The sequence below is a fragment of the Furipterus horrens genome, unplaced genomic scaffold (assembly GCF_987537825.1).
Source record: "Furipterus horrens unplaced genomic scaffold, mFurHor1.1.pri manual_scaffold_3, whole genome shotgun sequence".
NCBI lineage: Eukaryota > Metazoa > Chordata > Mammalia > Chiroptera > Furipteridae > Furipterus > Furipterus horrens.
Genome location: NW_028327173.1, coordinates 176,799,934 through 176,820,169, shown reverse-complemented (window position 1 = coordinate 176,820,169; position 20,236 = coordinate 176,799,934). Strand labels below are relative to the sequence as shown.

At 35.8% G+C, this 20,236-nt stretch overlaps 1 protein-coding gene across 2 annotated transcripts in view; it reads right to left on the bottom strand.

Moving 5' to 3' along the window:
* Nucleotides 1–19,250, bottom strand: part of TMEM260 (transmembrane protein 260) — a 60,367-nt gene extending 41,117 nt beyond the window's left edge. For both annotated transcript variants that reach the window (XR_016509821.1, XM_090270916.1), the window contains exons 1-3: nucleotides 18,966–19,250; nucleotides 13,366–13,397; nucleotides 12,483–12,634 (exon numbers count right to left, since the gene is read on the bottom strand). Coding sequence is in view for 1 of the 2 variants with exons in the window: in XM_090270916.1 (XP_090127042.1) it covers nucleotides 12,483–12,634; nucleotides 13,366–13,397; nucleotides 18,966–19,125 (344 nt within the window). In the remaining variant the exon portion in view is untranslated. The remainder of the gene's footprint in view (nucleotides 1–12,482; nucleotides 12,635–13,365; nucleotides 13,398–18,965) is intronic.
* Nucleotides 19,251–20,236: the final 986 nt, after the last annotated feature.

Sequence of the window (20,236 nt, the reverse complement as noted above, 5' to 3'; positions counted from 1 at the left end):
AAAAAACAACTTTATTGAAATAGTTCATATGCTATATAATTCATCCACTTAAAGTGTACAATCAAAAGTTTTTAGTATATTTGTTGCAGGAACACAGATCTCTGGGTAGGGACATGTTCCCCATGCTCCCACATCCAGGTGTCCTGTGATTCAGGAGATGAGCTGGCCTTGTCTCCACTTGTGGCTTTAGGCTGTTTAGGCCACTCGGTCATGGAATCCTGAGAAAAGGTCTGTTGAGTACTCCATCTGCCTCCTTGTTAATAAAGTCTTAAATTGGAGCTGGCCTTGAGGATTAGTGGGTCTGCTTTGTATTCCTGATAAGTGCTATCTAAACCATAAGTTACCCTGGCTGTATTTTACACATTAATGATACATTGTAAGAATTCTTTCACTTGTAAAAATTCTTTTATTGTTGGCTATAAAGCTCACACCCCCTGTTCTATTTTTAGTAACATTTGAAATCCTAATAAAAGGACAGTGAGGCCTCCCGCTCTCCGCGATGGTCTGAGCGAGCCACAGTCCTCCGTTCATTACTGGCCAATCATCCTGCTTGCTGGATTTATCTCAGCATCCCCGACCGTATTCAACACTTCATATATTTTATAAACCAAACTGTGAATGTCCCTTAAAATGCACATATTTGAACACACTGCCTTTAAAAGTTTGAATAATGCTAAGATTCAGAATCCGTCAACATTTACTGATCATGTAATATGTATAGCCTAATGGCTTAGGAAAAGTAGAGATATTCTGAGACATCTGTTGAGGGAAAACTCCACAACCTGCAGAGGGATATATATAACAAGGACTTGATGGTAACACTCAATGCTCAGCAGAGGCTGGAGGCTGCAGGGACTGAGGATGTGGAGTGGCAGCATCAGTCTGCATGGTTATGCAGCCTGGGCCATGGTTAGGGAGTTCACTAGGTAGGTAAATAAGTCAGAATCACAAGAAGGAAAGCTAGCTAAAGTCATGAACCACAGGGTCTACATTGGCTAGAGAAGGAAGTAAAGCCACAGGGGGCAGATAGAGGAGACAAAAAGATTGAGCCAAGGGGTCTTGGTCTTAGTTAAATGGAAGACAAGTGTAGAGGCATCAAGGAAATGAGTGGACTGAAAGCTGAAGTCATGCAGGGAATGAAAAGTGGGTTGGGAGGGGGGACATCAACTTGAATGCAACAGCCCTGTTAAACAAGACTGGATTCTACTGTTCAAAGTAGCCCGTGATGGAAGAGAGTTAAAGAGAGCTGTTCTCAAAATCTTAAAATTTTCATTAAAAGTAAGTATTGGTCCTGCAAGACAAGCAGTAAAGCCACACATGAATAAATCTGCAGGGCGAGTGCAATGTAGGAAGACAGGTGTGCAGCCCAGTGCATTCTAACAAGGAGATGCGATGCCCATGTCAGTGCAAGCTGAGTCTGTGCCTTGCTGACAAGTCAAAGAATGATGTCAGCAATTGTAGTAAGGATGAGGACTTTCTGAAGACTTTGGAGAGGGCCTTCAGTTCTTTCATGGACTCTGTAGGTAGGCAGTCCCATTATACTGTTCAAGGCATATTGCATTATCTGAGCATGCTTCCTTTCATTTTACTGAGACAGAGATAAATGACTACAGAGCAAGCAGATGTCAGGATGCTGTCACAAAGGGAAGTTTCAGGGTCATGGCTGGGCACAGTGTTAGCCTCACATGGTCCACACCTGCAGCCTCTACCCTCTGTTCTCACCCTAGGATTCTATTAATATTCTGGCTGAGGTCCCCAATGACCATCTAACTGCCACATAAAATAGGTTTTTGGGACCTCTCTGCTGTGTCGATCACTCCCTCAGCCAAGCTCTACTGTGTTGACATCTGGAACGTGTCCCTCTGGTTTTCCTTCTATAGCTCTGGATCTGCCTTCTATATTTTCTCTGAGTGGCTCCTTTCCTTGCATCAACTCCTTTAAAGCCAGTATTTCCCAAGACTTCATCCTCAGGCAACTGTCCTTCTTACTCTACTTACTTCACCAAGGTGGCTTTATCTACTTGATGTCAACTGCCAGTTACAAACTGAAGAAACCAAATCTGTCTCCAGCACTACCTCTCCCTAACATACCTCTGACTGACAGCTGTACACCTGACCACAGAGTCACTCCAATTCTGGACATCCCAGAGAACTTCAATGTCAACACGTGCAAAATTAATTTCTCGTCCTCTCTCCTAAAACGGCACCAGGTCTTATATTGTCTTAGTGATTTTCATTATCTACCTAGTTGCCTAAGATAGGAGACCTAGGAGTCACCATTAAAGCTCCCCTTCCTCTCTCCCTGTTGAATATATCACAACCTGCCAATTTTGCTTCATAAACATTTGAAAAACTCATCTTCCTTTCTCCACCTATATCACCACTGGCACATACCAATGCAATAGCTTTGTACACTGTCCGCCTCCAGAATAATGGATCTAAAACATATCTGATTCTGTACTTTTCTGCCTCCAACTCTTGAATGACTCCTTTTTGATTATAAAACACCACAAACTCCTTATCATGATAGACAAGACCTTTCATGATCTGATCTCAGTCCACCTGTAGCTTCATTTTTTGATATGACACATCTCAAGACTTTGTTTCAGCAACACTAAATGACTTCTCAGTCCCTGTACTTACAAACTATTTCTCTCCATCTCTGGGTTTCTTTGCACACGAGGTTCTCTGAATCCAGAATGGTTTTGTCTTCTCCTGGGCAATTCCCACTGATTGTTTACAACTCAGCATAAGCATCACTCTTCTAAGAAGTATTTCCTACTTTTGCTAAGACTAGGGTTGTTGCCCCTTTTCCAGATTCTTATTAAATATATTAAATGGGTAATGAATAGACAAATTTTTCTGTATTTCTAAATAAATATAATCCTGAAGAATAGAAATGTTTAATTGTAACCTAATCAAAACATAGTAAGGAAACCAGATATGAGGAACTTAAAATTCCCTAAATGATGTATTGCAAAGTCAACAGAATTATTTCTGGGCCATTGATACCAGTGGATAGCCACGTCAGCATATTAGTGCATTTTTTAAATGAAAGGATATCTCACTTTACATATATGTGTGTGGGTATGTGTGTCCCTAGGAAAGCTATTTGATTTTTGAAAACAAAATGTTTTCCCACCTATGTATATATTTATTTGTCATATTCTATCTTTAGTTTTTACTGCTCTCTAAATAGCAATGATTTCTAATTACTTCAACCTAAGTCAAACCATTTCCAAATAATGTTTTATAAAGTTACTTCTGCCATTACTTAGAAATTAATCTTTTTTTAATTGCAAAAAATGGAAAGATGTTTTGGTATCGGGGTAAATTTTGTTTTAAAAGCCATGACCTTTATCATTGCTACCCTTCACTGTTATAAAAGTAATGTCTTAGTAACAAGTAAAATTAGAGGAAAATTTAAGGGTTCACTTTGATTTTTTTTACATTAATTAAAAAATAAAGCAATGTCGATATGGATATAGCTTCACAATTTCCATCTTATATACCTTATTGAACCAAATATCAATGAATCTTCCTATCGGTAAACCAGTGTGAATTTGAGATAGAAAAAAAATTACATTAAATGTGCAGAAAACTTACCTAATTGATGCTGCAAAAATCACTTTGATGAAAATGTCTGCAATGAATCTAGTCTTAAACTTGTTGAGCAAATGATATGACAGAGTAAGTACTTTTATTATCTATTTATGAGTTTTTAAAAAAGGTATAAATCCATGAATGTATAGAATTCTGACAGCCTCCAATTAATCTATCATCTGCTTTGATTGCTGGGGCCTTTGTTATCTTACAAGTCAATTATGATTCCTCTAAATGAAGGGTGCCCTGGAGGGAATGATTGAAGAAGTTAACTGTAATCCAGCTCTTTTGGAGAATAATTCTAACCAGGACTCACACTCTACAGAATATTTATTTCCTTGAAAAGGCTACAACATATATTTATAACATTTTTTGGAAGAGTTAAATTGTATAAGGAGAGTGGAACACTATTCATAAATTGGACTGCATATGATACTATTAAATGAATTGGTAGTACAGATTTCTGGCTAAGTAATTTTTCTTGTAGAAATATATCAAAGGAATGTCCAGTCTCACATTATTATTTAAACATGAGTTTTAAATGAAATTGTTGTTCTGAGCCCACAAAATTAGCTGTTTGGCAACATCCATAAAGTCAAATGTACATACCAACTATACATATGTGTCCCCCAAATAAGACAAATGAGTGTCATTTAATTTATTGTTTCAAATAAATATGCTTATTATTTTTTTTTAAAGCAACCAAAAAAGTAATGTTTATTTATTTACACTTAATATGTAGAGTGGGATTTTAAAAGACACATACTTTTTTACTGAAATTGATGAAACTACTTCAACGAAACTAACAGTAAACTGGAGAAAAGGAGGAAAAATTCAAATGATATTGTGAACAAAATGAAGTCATTTCACTAGAACTCACTACTAAATTGCCAAATAGTCTAAACTACCTTCCATGTTAATTTAAGAACACTTACGATAAATTAGATATAAGAAAAAATGCTTCTATTCTCAATCTAATTCTCATGGAACTTCATAGAAGAAGGTCAAAGGAGACATTTCCTCAAATGAAATATTTTTAGTGTCTAACTTTATAGAGATAACATCTAATGAGGTTATTCAAAGATCACAGATCAAATACCATTACTATGATTATTTTAATAACACAATTATGGTAAAAGACAGTCGCACATCCACACTAACAATCAAAACCGAAGTTTTATATAGTCACCGAGGTATGCTCAGTTTTCAAGGTCTTATACTAACAGGGTAAATCAATGATATGATGATTCAAAATAGCAATCCAAAATTTATTCAAGTATCTTTTATTTTTTATAAATATATTTTATATTACATACTTTACTTATTACATATTTATTTTTAAAATAGAAAATAGATTTTGCAGTATATTTGCAATAAATACATCTACCTAATTGTTTTTTGCTTGGGATGACACTAAAATCTTGTAGTTCATAGTCTACAAGATAGGGTTAGTCAATGAGGAAAGAGACATCAAAATTATGATAGCTAGTATGGGAAGGGTGATCAAGTATTTAAAATTTCACCCAGATAATGCAAATGCCAGAAATTTTCATTGGTGTGGGGAGAGGAAAAGGAATATGTGATGCTATTAAGAGCACCCCCACAAATTTGAAGCTCAGAACTCTGTGGTTAGCTGCCTTCTCTTCAGTCCACAAAATCCATGAGACCCAGATAATATTCCTTATAAAGGTACTGATTGTGCAGTAGTTTTCTCATTGATAGAATACTATTCATCTGTTGACACAATGGATAAATCAAGAGGTTACAATTTACACCATTGACACAGGGTTGCTATAGATGATAAGGTATATTTTTCTTTCCACTACACGGTGTTTGATTTTCATGTGTAGTCACATGTTTGTCTAACCCTCCATCAAAAGGCAAATAATAGAAACCTGAAACTCTTTCAAAACACACATTTGACATGCTTCATAAAATCCATGAATGTATTTGTCTTTGGTGTTACTTGCATGCAAAGAATCCAATGTGGAGAGTACACTACCTTCAGTCTATGTGAAAAACTCCTTGAAGTAAGTGGAGCCCAGTGGAAAGGACACGATGCAGCACCTGGGTACTATTGTTAAATAAATTACTCTTAGTGTCAACTCTAACTGACGACAAAAAAAAAAAATGCAATGGATTACAGTGTGGTAAAACAACCACCTTCATCCTCCCAGATTCGTATCTTTCTGGGTCTTGTTCATGAAAATTATATAAATGTTACCTTCTAGCTCATTCACATAATTAACGCCCATATAGTTATCTTTTCAGTGTACCTGGAGAATGGTCAAACTGGGAAGCTAATGTACTGAAAAGAAAGGTGCACAGCTGACCCTTTCTCTTTCGGTGGCAGTGAACTCAACACTCAACAAATACATACTGAGCATCTAATATGTGCTAGGTATGCTGTACACAAATTATAGTCAGTGGCCACTTAGAGAGTAGAAGAATCTAATTTTTTTCTTTTCATTTTCAAGTTTAGATCTAATGAACGTAAATCAATCACTTAGGACATGATATATTAAAAGTTATATCTATCTCTGAGGCCACCACCACTGCACCTAAAAGATGTAAAACATTTCCATCTTTAATAAATTTGCAAAATAAGTCCTTTTTTCCACATTTTATAAAAATTTACTTTCACTCCAGATAAAATCCTGTCAAGGTTTGTTCTATTTTATGAGATTCAATCAAAGGAAAAAGAATTGTTCTACCCTGAATTTTCAGATACATTAATATTAATAACCAGTACACTAAAAGGAAAAGTATAAAGTAATATTTCCAATTTTAAACCACTAAATAAAACTGGGGGTGGGGTGGGAGGGGACTTAAAAGGTTTCCAAAAAGGCAAAAAGCACCACTGAAAATGGAAAGAGTAAGATTCTGAATAGCTTCCATAAATAAAATACAATCACAATTTCCATTACAAGTAAGATTCATGCATTAACCAATAAATGAGAAAGCTATTCACAGTTTAGAACAATTCATTTTATTATATCCCATCAACTTATACCTGAATATGTAAAAGAAAAACACTGAACTGGGCTATATAGAAATCACCATTATTTACTTTACATTTTACTAAGTTTTCATGGTATGTCAAATAACTTGCACAACGGGAGGCATTATCTTCTTAAGCACAGCCTAGTTTAAAATAACTCCCCAATCACAGATTTTTATCAATACTGTTTGAAATGTTTAAAAACACACAAGACCTCAATATTACTCAATTTTTGACAGTATATTTTGTATTCAGTAGCAAAATCATTATTCTCAAAGGCATTGGCCAAGGCATCACATCATTCTTTTTAACTCAAAATTAGAAAATGTTTGCATAATTTTTAAAATGTTGAGATCCTAAAGGTATACGAAGTAAACTTAAGATTGAAATAACAAAAATCAACAAAATGAGGGTATTAAGCTACTTTCATTAGCAACCCTAACCAAATTAATAAACAATAGAAAATTAGTATTATGTAGTCTTGTTATGTAAAGTTATGAAATATATCTGAGTATCATTAAGCCTGTTTTCTATTTCTATAGAAGTTATGATGTATAATTTTATTTGTAGTTTTAAGAAATATATGCATTTATTATTATAGTCATAGTGACTGATGACTAGTTCCAGTGGCAAAATCTCCACAGGAAATAGATTTAGTAATTTAAATGTTTTATAAGTTTTTGTAATTTAGGAAACTTTTCATAATCTGACATTTGTTAAAACCACTTATTAGAAATTATGCAGCACAGTAGCTGTGGAAATATGAGCTAGCTTCACAATTATAAAGTCAGCCTATGCAGCCCTTTCCCATTGTATATAGTGGCATAAACCCCACGGCGGCCTATCAGCTAACTGGCAGGCAGGGGGCTGCTCTATTCAAAGTGAGAGATACAAGCTGCAGGGCAAAAACCTGGCAGCTCCCATCTGACCCCACAATCCCCTACTGGTGACAGCTCCAAGCTCCATGGCAAATTAGGCCTTCTCATATTACAATTGGAGAAGACAGATTCCATTAGCAGTATCTGAAATTGAGTGGAGAGCTGCACTGTTATCAGACTTGACTCATAAGCACTGCTATTAATCAGAGCTATGATAGCATTTATATATTTCAAGCTATCTGCTGCTGCTGTGATATTCTGCTACAAAGGGTTGATGGGACTTAGGAAAGTGAACAATAGAGCTTTCTGGGAAAAGCAGAGTAAATCAAGAAAGTCTATGACTTCCGCACATTCTGAAGGGATTGTGGTTTACATAAATTTTCTCCCAATTGGAGATTGAGCTCTTCCTCATCTTACACATGGGATTTAGTTGTCACTCAATGGTAACAGCTGTGAAAAGGTGAAGCGGCCCACCGCTCAGAATATTGCCTTCGCTTTTAAAGCAATTAACCCATGAACAGGAGGATACCTGGTGATATCAAAGGGATTAGGCCAGGCAGTGCATTATTAACATTTCCTTGAACTAATTCTAACTCTGACTAGCTGTCAGAAAAGACTCTACAGTCTTAAAAAAAGAGTTTTTGCCCTTCTTTTTTCCCTTCAAAAAGAAGTGCTGCTATTTGAGCGTAATATGTCCCTCTACTTATAAGAAAATGCAAATGAACCAAACTCTTAATATGCTTAACCAGTCTGAGTCAATGCAATTTTAATACAAGTATGAGATAAATATATGATCAATTAACCGTGGATTATTCAGATATTCTCTGAATGGAAATTAATGCCCTAGTACTTACCATTCTTCTTCAACTGCAAAAACTTGGTGACTATTTGTTACCTCTGAAATTAGGCAGAGCTTCATATTATTCTCTATGGTAATAATCTAAAATACTCTTTTGAGTTGAAAATCCAAATGTCCCTTAAGTAGGAGATTGTACATTCTCTAAGGTGTGGCATTTTTCTATTCTTTATTGAATGGAATCTTAGCTGAAGCTATAAGAACAGCAGATACAGTGCTCAAAATCAAATGTTCCTTTTTCAAAAGTTTAATCAAATTAACTTTTAGCAGCAGTCTAATGTTTAAAAATATATAACTTACAAAAAAATTAAATACCCCATAAACAAAATACTGGCAAAAAATAATCCACCAGAAGATACTTAAATTTACTGAAGTTTGTTGCAAGTTCTTTGGAGAAAACAGGCATAGTTTCAATATACTTTTAATTATTATTAATATTCATATATTCTAGATAATTTGCTTGACATTAAGATCTGATTTCTTACTGTACAATATTAGTGGTAGAAAGTTTTTTAATGCAAGTTTCCTAAAACAGTGCCTCTTAGAAAAAAAATATTTGAAAAACTGCTTATTAAATGGTTAGTGACTTTTTCTTTAAAATAAGCACTTTATTTTGATTATAAAAACTAAAACAAGTTTATTTTCAATTCACATGGGTGCTCAACAAATATTGCTGAATGAATCCTTTTGTAATTTTATTTGGCTTCTGAGAGTTTGAAAAGGATATGCTGACTCGCAAGTCTATTGAGATTATATTCCCTGCCTTGCAACAACTAAAATAAATGATAAAGATATGCCCTCATCAGAGATCATAAGCAATTTAAATATTTCCTGAGGTAAAGAATTTTTATACAATGCTATCAACACCATTCTCTTTTAGCAATACCAGAACACATGAAATGTAAGCACATTGATATTTAATGATAGTGATTTCAGTATTCTTCTCTTATTTAGTATATAGGACCTACTTTGATGTCTTTTAGGAAATAAGTTTGAAATTCAAGTGTAAGGCAATGGTAAGTGGTGTTCACATTAGTGATTTACATTATAATTTTTTTATTTTGTATTAATGGGATTTGTAGATTTCAAATCTAACACTTTAAATATCATACTATCAAACTCAAAAATCATTTACTTTAATGGCCTTAAAAGAAAAAAATCTCAGTTCCTGTATAAAACACTAACTATATTACATGGTCTTAAATGCACAAATGTACACATTAATAAAATAAATATTATTTCACACAAATTAGGTTAAACTCCTTTAACATAATGCCTGCTTAAAAATACCCCTGAAGGGGACAATACATAAATAAATACATACAGAAACAACTGGCACAATCTTACTATTTTTAATTCAATAAACTATAGTGATACATATAGCTTTCAATGTGCTGTTTTACTCATATGCTTTCCACATTAGGGCAAAGCAAATATAAATGAGTTCTTGCCAACCATTAGAAAAGAACAAAAAATACACTGTTAATGACATCTGACTGCTTTTAAAAGCCAGAGAAAGATGTAAGAAAGCAAAAATTACATGGTAATTGGAAACAACAAATAAACTGTTCTTTCAATCTAAGTCATGTTTACTGAAAAAAAAATGGAGCTTTTTACATCAACACATTTAAACAGAAATTTGCTTTTGAAATACAATCTTTGTTTAAAAGGTACAGAGGGTCTTTATGTCCACCCTAAGAGCTAAATACAGTGAATGCGATGTGAACAATTACCTGAAAAAAAACCTAAACCTGTTAAAAGAATTAATTTACTGCACACCAGTCAGCATTAATCCCACATGTACAGTAATGTTCTCTTAAGTGATGGGAGAAAGAAAGAATAAAACCGTTTCCTGGATCAAAATCCTTCAATATTCAACAACAAAATAGAAGGATGATTTGGTGTGTAAATGACTAAAGTAGTAAAATGTCTCCTAAACAAATTCTGATGAAGGAATCAACCTGTAAAGGAATATATTTACTGTATGCTGGGACTGGAAAAAAGCCGTCACTGTAATGGCTGTACAAAAACTGTGTCCTGCTGTTGGGTTTATATTCACAGAAGAAAGGTTTTAAAGGTTAAGTTCAGGTCATACAACAAATGAAATTGTAACAAGCCAGCTGACATTGTATAATGTCTTCTTCCACTCAATCAATAGGCTACTGTTAGTCCTATTACCATAGAGATGGCTTGCTCTTTCCTGAAGGGTGTCTATTGTTTGACAAAACAGATTTGCCACTTGAACTAGGTTGTTCCCAAAGGACATGTACCTTGTCAATTACTTGTATTTAAAATAACGAAGTATTTTCATATTAAAATGTATGTAAGAGATAATATTGTTTGATTTCTTTTCTGAAAGCAACTTTTCCAAAGTATTGTATTACTAAAACAACTCAAATATCCAGTTTAGTCATATTGAGAGTTTTTGACTTAAAACATGTATCAGCAAGAACATAAATTTATCATTAAGACTGTATATTAGTGTGCTACTCTAAAACCCATTATAATAAGAGAATAATAAGAGCTATTTTGAAATATGAAAAACTCAAAAGGAAACTATTGTCCAAAAGTATTTAGATTCTATAAAAATACAGATTTTTATATATGATTTTTACAGTGGTTTTCATGTGGAATTGCATCAACAATACCCTGAAAAACATAAAAAAGTATTAGAAAACAAATCCCTTTAATTTGCATAAAAGCTATTTATACCCACACAGCCTTTAAATATATGTATATGTTACAGAAATGATCTGCTAAAATATAGATGAACTATCTAAGTACAAGTATTTTCTTTAAATGTCTTTGTCTTAAATGTCTTGTCAAAATTAATAACTCTCACATTAAATACAGAACAGGTGATTCTAAATTTCAACCTAAATACTAAAAAAGATCAGTTTTCCTTTCAACAAAAATAATAACAGATTCTTATAAAAAGAAACAATTCTTAAGATTATTCTAATCATTTAGAAAAAGAAAATATTCATAGCATTCATAACACAAATCAATCAAAGCAGAGATGTTACTTTAAACATTTCATGCTTAAAAATTTGACTATCACTGAAAACCTGTAAGACTAACAGATAATTAAACAATACAGATAATAATTTAGTCAATAATCAACAATTATAACATCTGAATCTGAAAGCTTTCTATAGATTTAAAAATATAGAGTCATAATTATGTTAACTTTTACTTTATTATATAATAAATAATTACAAGAAAATTTAGAAAAGAATTTAGCTTAAGGGCAATATTATGACTAATGCAAATAAAAACAATGATCTTCAAAATGACATTTGATATTATGTCTATTCAAATTACACTATGTTTACCTAACAAGTTATTTGTTTTATAATCAAACCTGCAATAGTTTTTGACAGAAGTGTTTTAATTTGATTTCCCCTTTTCCAGAAAGTATAATTTGTATTTTTCACTCTAATCTCTTAGGAATAGATTAGACTGAGTTAAGAATAAAGGAAATAGAAGTAGCAAAGACAAATGAGTTTATCAATATCCTAAACTAATGGCCTATTTTTAAAAAGCAGGGTAACCTTCAAAACTAAGGAAGTCTTCCATCAGTGAAATAAGTGGGGTCTAAGTGGGGTCTAATTTGCCTGTTTTCCCTACAGCTATAATGAAACAAAGTGAAACCTTACCAAAACGACATCCCAAATTGATTTCCTTAGTTAACAGCCTCATTTCAAAAAGTATACAACATGTGCATATTTAAATACAATATCAGGTATTATCTCTGAACCTGATAGGCAGCTGCCCATCAACAATACTGTGTGTGATTAAAGGATATTTACTATTTACCCAAAGATGAACTTCATATTGTTGAATTAAACTGGCCCATCTGCATCTTCACAAAATGACAAACCGTATTAGTTCTGCCTAACCAGAGAACTGTGATAATGAACTGGTGACACCTTCGCTCCACTGTATGAAGCAGAACCAACTGTGTAATCATTTAAGAGGTCCAATGCATATGAAATTACTATAAATTAAGAAAGCGAAATCACATGAATGATATTGGAAAACCATTCAAACAACAAAAAAACTGTTACATAATGTATGTATTTGGGCAGTAAGAAAACATCTCCAATTAGTCAAAATGGATTTTAACTAATCAACTACTTTACCTGAACACGGTGAAAAAAAGTAACGATGCAGCTACTGCTCCAAGTAAGGCACACAGAAGATTGACTCGGTAGGCAATGGAACCAAAAGGAAATAGTGTAATTGCCAATTTAGCCACCAGCGTGAACAAAGGATAGCCAGGAGGATGGGCAACCTGTGGAAAAATTCGCAACTGTTAGAAGGTTTTCATCTATTAGTAAAGGAAGGGTCACACTGGCTTTAATTGAAAAGTAGCCCTTTCCTCAGGCAAGTATAAAGATTAAGACCCAATGACTAACTGTTTGAATAGTGGTTTTCTACTGTAATCCTTTTGTGCTAATACAAATAAATATTTTCTTTAGTGGATTTGGCAGTGTCTATCACATGGTGTGTCACCTAGGGAAAGGGTGACATATTTCATTGTAAATTCTTAAGCAGTTTGTTCTCTGTGTTCACAGTACATTAGGGTCATTTAAAAGGCTACAGAAAAAAAGCAGGTTCTGAAACATCGCACTGGTTATAAAGTTGAAAGACCACACTGCTATCAGATTACTGCTATGCTGACAGTCCTAAGGTCTTGTCTACAGGGATCATGCACCATACTAAAGTTTATTAAATAACAAACTTATTAAAACTGTTAACCCGATTTATTTTATTCTCCACAGCTTATACAAAATTTGGGGTGATAATAAGGCAGCTACTGTATATATAGTAAAGGCTTTGCTTTATAATTTAGTTTAATTGGATTTAAAACTTAAAGTAAATTGTCATGTACTGTACTTATAAGTTACTAAAAACTGGGGTTTAAAAATAAATTAATCTACTTTATTCCATGCTTAATTAAACTTTCTTAATTCCTAAAACTGTTAATGAGAGCATTGATTAAACAATAAAACTAATACTTACTCCAAGCTCATGTGCGGCTGTGATCAGTTCCCCTGTGAAAAAATAATGTAAAACCAATAATTACTATTAGAAAATGACACTCCTCCAAAGTTTTCAAAATCCAAATGCTTGCATTGGGGTTTTGCATTAATTTGACTGGATAAAACTGTAAATCTGCAGAGATTTAACAGCATGAATAGTCTAAGAATATTTCCTACCTTAGAACAAACTATCTTTGGTAGCTTTTAATAACTGGTCAGTAAAAATATAGGTGAATTATATTTTTACAAAATTGCTATTTTCCCTCCTGAAAGTTGTATACCCGTGCAAATATATTTTTAAAAACTCTTACAGAGCATTAGTGTAATATGCTGTGTTACCGCTCAAGAATTTAGTACAAAACTGTCTATAATGTAGCCTCATGAAATGTAGAATGTGCAGACATCTGAGGTTTGGACACTCCCCAAAGTGTGCCATCCTGCCCTAAACCTGACATTTGAATGCCTTCTCTACATTAATTAGGTTGGATAACTTGAAACAATTTTCAAGTGTGGATTTGCTCTAGGTTATTTTGGTAAACTCTAATTATCATGATATATTTTTTCAAACCATTAAGTCATTATATTAGTTCCATAGTCCTTTATATTTATAAAATTATAATGCATTAATTCAATGCCTGTTTTGTTAATATTTTAAGTATCTAGAGCACAGGGACTATTTTTGACTCATCACTATATACTGTAGTCAGTACAATTTAAGAGATCAATCAATAATTTATGAAAGTTGTTATTGTCTATTAGAAAATATATTAATGCCCATTTGCTATCTCTAAGTGAGTATTAATACTCTTTATTTTCATTGACTGCCCTAGCCACAATGTAGACCTTTACCCTCTCCAGCCTGAACTATAGCAATAGCATCGGTCAATCCTCTACTTCCATTTTCCTACTGAAATCACTTATTAATGTGACCCCATACTCACTCCCCTACCCCCCCAAAAAGGCTAGATCATATCTCTCATCTAAAATTTCTCAGTGGCTGCTCTCTGCATACTCAATGAAGTTTAGATTCCTTAGCAAGACCTCTATGGCCTGAAGTCCCCTTTACAAGGGTTATTGTAGCCATGAAACCCATGCTTGTCTTAGTCAAACTTGATTACCCACTGTTCCTCTGGAATGGTCACTTTTGTGCCTCTTATCACTCATTTTCTCACCCAGTATTCTCTCCTCAATCCTTCAAGGCCTAGTTTAATTGCCACCTTCTCAGTGACACATTTCCTTACTTATACCCCCTACCGAGTCAATTCCCCCATCAGAATTGATCACTTCTTCCTTCAGAGAACCTACTTGAACCTCTCTACTTAGGACTTAGATTGCCTTATATTCTGGCTAGTTGCTTTCATTTCTGTCTTTTCCACCAAGTTATTTAAAAATATTACCCTATCCATTTCAGGATCCTATTAAAACATCACCACCTCTCCCTCCTCTGGCCACACATAGACTCTAATTCAAGGTCCGAGCATAGAGGTTGACAGAAAGACATATCACATTGTCATCCTTGCTACTCAGACACCCCTCATAGGGTGAATCACTGCTTGCATCATAGAACCCCCATAAAGGCACCCCAAAACAGATACCGCTCACATAAGTCAATTACTTAAGGGCATCTTTTAAGTTTTCTGGAGATAGTCAATAAAACCTTAGAAACCAAAAGTACTTTTTGTATCTTATATATTCTTTAAAGAAATTGTTTATGGTCTAAAACTGTTTAGAATTAACTGTCCCCTTTGTAACTACTGTCAAATATACAGTTTTACTCTAGAATGAGATAGCTCTTATGTCTTCAGTCCAAAACTGTTTTAATCATTTTCTCATTCTTAAATTTCTGTAGGTGTGATGAAGTTCAAAATTTCAAGATCAGTAGCCATTCTCCCCCATTTAAAATGAATCCAGAATTACATTTAACATTAAGAAAAATAGCCCATTTTCTCTAACTTCTTTTTACCATTAAAAAGTCAGTATGCTGTTACTTTTTTTTACCATTAAAAAGTCAATATTCTGTTAGTGTAAGGATAAACCTGGAATGTGATAAACTTCCATCAACTCTATCCAAATGTTAAACTAAAATTTATACATAGATGTTACTACCCAAAGCCTATAACTGCATCTTTGATAAAGAGCTAAACGGAAATATTACCTTTAAAATTGACTATAATAAAGAGTAAAAGGGAAATGATTAAGTAAGAAGTAAAAACAACCAAGAGCCTCCTGGGTCCTTGCTTTCTCCCAACTTTTACCCTAGTATTTCCTGAAATTTAAGTTCTACTACCATCTGCAATTAGAATTATCTGGGTCCTTTATAAAAATGAAGATTTCTTGACTACAGCCAAACCCACCTACACTAAAACCCTTTGACATCAGGGTCGAATTTCTCAGGCAATTCTGAAGTACATTCAAGTTTGAGAACCATAGCTTTTTTACCTGGGACACAAATGGGTGGAAAGCTCAGAGTTGTTAGCAATGCTTAATGTTTAGAAAAAAATGAAGTTCCTTTATATTATACTTATTATAGTAATTATAGTCATGTATCAAGTCTGTTAAAGACAGTATCCTACTGCAAATTTATTTTCCCCAAGAATAACAAATTGAAGGCTAGATTCCCACCCTCTCCTCCAAAGAACTATGAGGATTGCTGCCCATAAATCAACTATGTGTTATCAAGTTGTGCAGAACATCGGCAAGGCCACCCAATGTGATGGATTTATCGAGAACAGTAGTCCCTCTCTATATCGCGGTTCACTTTACCGTGGCCTCACTGTATTACGGGATTTTGCGGTACTGTATATGTATGTTGTTAAAGTGACGTAGGTTACAGAGTGTAGAATATGTTTAAGAACATAAATAGTGTTTATAAAAGTGTGGGAAAGGTTAATAAGGGGCTGGGACCGGTTTATAAGTGTGTGGGAAGGGTTTATAAAGCCTTAAAATTTATATAAATACTAAAATAAATGTTAAGGTTCCTACTTCGCGGATTTTCACCTATCATGGGGGGTGGGGTCTAGAACATAATACCCATGATAAGTGAGGGAATACTGTATAGTTTAAGACTTAATCAGTTAGAAGAATACGTGCTTTATATTGGTTTTGAGATGGGTTCTGTTTATGATAGAAAATATATTTCATAAACACAAACATTGGAGAACAGTCTATTCAACATACACAAAATTATCAAAGACATGCTTATACAAATTTTACTGGAAATACTTGGGAGAGCTTATTTATCATTCCCAAAAATGAACAAAAATATTAGGAGTGATCACTATTTAGAGTCAAACTAAACAAATTGGAACACTTCAAAAGTTTGGTAACTCTAAGTGAATAGGTAATATTATTCTCCTGGAAGAAATTAAAACAGTATTAGTAAAGACAAGGCAACAATCATAGATTTTAAACAGATGTTAAATATCACTGTATATGTGATGATGGGCTTAACAATTTTGTGAAACTCCTTCACAGAGAGTTGAGGTTAAGAGAATGTGTTTTAAAGTCAATAGTTTTGGGTTCTTTCTTTGACTGCCCCTACTTCCTAGCTAGGTGATTCTGGACACAGCTAGTTTTAGTTTTGTCATCTATAAAACAAAGATGTTGATTGTACCCTCTTTATAGGGTAGAAGCTGAGAGGATTAAAATAACAACCAATGTAAAGCACTTAGAACTGTGCCTGGCACATAGGAAGTGCTCAATACGTGTTAATTATACATCCCACCCCCATACTTCAAGCTCAATCAAACCATAATTGTCAGTGGATTTCTTTTTGGAAAGGTACAGAACTGCCCAACCCCTGACTAATGCTCTCTAGTGTCAGTACTCTCACAATGATAAAACCCTGGATACATGGTAACTCCATTCCCCGCTACACTAATGAAACAATCCTCCTACGTGTTGAACAGGACCCGAAAGAAATGGAACATCAAGGATCCTCAAATGTGGTGGGCAGCCGTAAGGATGACTCCCAATGATCCCCAACTCCTGGTATTCTCACTGTATAATCCTTCCCCACAAGTGTGGGCTGGAGTCACTAACTTCCATGACTAAAGTAGGGCAATGGTATATCACTTCCAAGATTAGGCTAGCAAGTGACTAAGGAGCCATCTCTGTCTCCCAACAGAAGTTAGCTCACCCAGACCCACCTGGCAAAGAACTGGATTGAGTTTAGAAGCAAATCTCCCCCAAATTGAGCCTGGAGAGGATGGCAGCCCCAGCCTACACCGTGACAGCAACCGTGTCCTGAGAAACAGCCCCCAGCTCAAGGGCAGCCAGATTCCTAATCCACATTAAAATATGAGATAATAAATGGCCTTTGTTTTAAACCACTAAATTTGGGAGTATCTTGTTATGCAGCAAAAGATAACGAGTGTCCTTAGCTTTTTCAATCCATAGATTCACTACCTAAAGTTAGGGTACTGACAAAATTACTGGCCATTATTAGGTATTATTGGATGTCACGCAAATTGGCAGGGAAAAAAAAAAACAAAAAGCCTGGACATTGTTTCTCATACCAAATACAAAACAATAATGCGTGTGATTTAAACAGCCCATGAGTCATGATTTTCTTTTTAATAGAAGTAGCTTGCTTTTAGTTGCGATCTGACTTCTACTTTTTAAAGCATTGTCCCCCAAATATTCTGCAAGGCTGGTTCCTTCTCAATATCAATGAGGCCTTTCCTGACTAGCCATTCAGGACCCACTAGATAAAAAGGGTGTGGTATATTTACACAACGGAATACTACTGGGCTGTGAAAAAAGAAAGAAAAAGAAAATTTTACCCTTCGCAACAGTATGGATGGACCTGGAGAGTATTATGTTAAATGAAATGAGAAAGACAAATACCATTTGATCTCACTTATATGTGGAATCTAATGAACAAAATAAACTAACAAACAACATAGAAACAGATTCATAGATAGAACAGACTGACAGCTGTCAGAGGGGAGGGGAGTTGCAGGGCTGGATGAAAACAGGGAAGGGATTCAACAAACAAACAAAAAAACCCTCACAGGCACAGACAGCTGTATGGTGATTACTAGAGGAAAAGGGGGGGTTGGGGGAGGTAAAGGGGGTTAAATGGTGATGGAAGGAGACTTCTTGGGGTGTATTATAGACGATGCATTGTAGAATTGTACACCTAACACCTATATAATTTTATTAACCAATGTCACCCCAAAAATACAATAAAAACGAAAAAAGCCATGAGCCATCCCTTCTCAACCACATTTCCCTCGGTCAACATTCATTTATCACCACTTAATGTGCTGCTGTTTATTCAGCACTAGAATGCGCTCCGTGACCCTTGTTCACCACTATGTTAGTTCCTTCTGTCTGGAACACAACAAGCACGCAGTAAGCAATACATGTGGACTGAAAGGGACTGGGAAGCAAAACTCAGGTCCAGAAATATGATCTGGGGAAGTGGAGAGGTCGGTAAGCCCCATCTCAAAAGCCTGAGAACGAAAGAAATCAGAGTCGGTTCCGGAACGCAGAACCCTGGGCACAGGCGGGTGGATGGAGGAGAATGTGGACCCCAGGAAAGGGGCAAGAGGGCCAACCCTGAGAGTACTTTACCCGAGTCTCCCCCCGGCACCGAGGGGGGCAGCGTGAGGGTGTACACGGCGGCCACAGCGGAGAACACGGCGACAGCGCCGCACAGGCCCCCGGAGGTCCGCGGCCCCACTCGGACTGCCCGCCCCGGGGCCGGAGCCCTGCCGTCGCTGTGGAGGCCCATGGGCCAGTGAGGTTCAAGAAGGGGGACCTAGGAAGTAGGACCCGTTGGGCCCTTGGACTCCAGGGAGCGCGGAGGTTCCCCGGCAAAGTGCGAGGAGCGCGCAGTCCCAGCGACTGGGTGACTTCCGGGTGGGTCCTCCGCAGGTTGGACTGCACCATCCTTCCCCGAAGCAGGGGGAGCAGAAAAGTGCCAGGCCTCGCAAAAGCCAGGCCCTGGGGGTTTTCTCACGCGATGGCGTTCACATAACTATACTATGCTTTAAGAAAGCGCATTGTAGGGAAAATCCTTCTCTTAAGGAAGCAAGCCTGGGCACAGGGCTGCCGTCTCATGGCCATTACCCCCTTTCTCATGACTTGGTAGGGTCTGACAGAGACTCAAGCTGGGTCGAAAACCACGAGTGCGGAAAGGCTGCTTCTGCCCCTTACGGCGTGGGGTGGAATTGCCCGTGAGGACCAAGATGAGGAGCCCGGAGCCTAAGCTGTTAAAGCAAGGGGACGCGTGCGTCCAGTACCTGCAAGTCGATAATTACTTCCATCACATGTGTTTACTACGAGTAATTATAAGTCCACGTGCTAAATATTAAATCGCTGAGTAATTTGTAGAGAGATTAAAATAAGCCAATTGGTCTGTTTTGTGTGTGTGTGTGTGTGTGTGTGTGTGTGTGTGTGGCATGAGGGAATCTCAGCAGATGAGCAGAGAGACTTGAGTTTCTGCATTAATAGAAATAATTCGTATCCTTATAGTGTTGTCTCCTGCTTTAATGAAGAGTATTTTGATGGAGTTTTGACCACAAAGTGGGAAATGAAACAGACACTGTACTTTCCAACTAGCAGCAATGCAAACAAGAATGTGGACCATTGCACCACCACATAGCACACTCTTAGAATTTTTAAGCTTACATTTTATATTTCTATAGCAATTATTCTGAAGTGGGTGGGGAGGAGGGCAGCGACTGTGAAATGCTTCTTAAAATACACTGGAGATCAGGGCCCATCTAAAACTTGTTATAAGCGATCTGACAGGAACACAGTGTCTCAGCTGTAGGGAAACACACATCTACACTGACTGGTGGTCATTGTACCAGCATGCCTTAGTCTTTCTCGGTTACTTA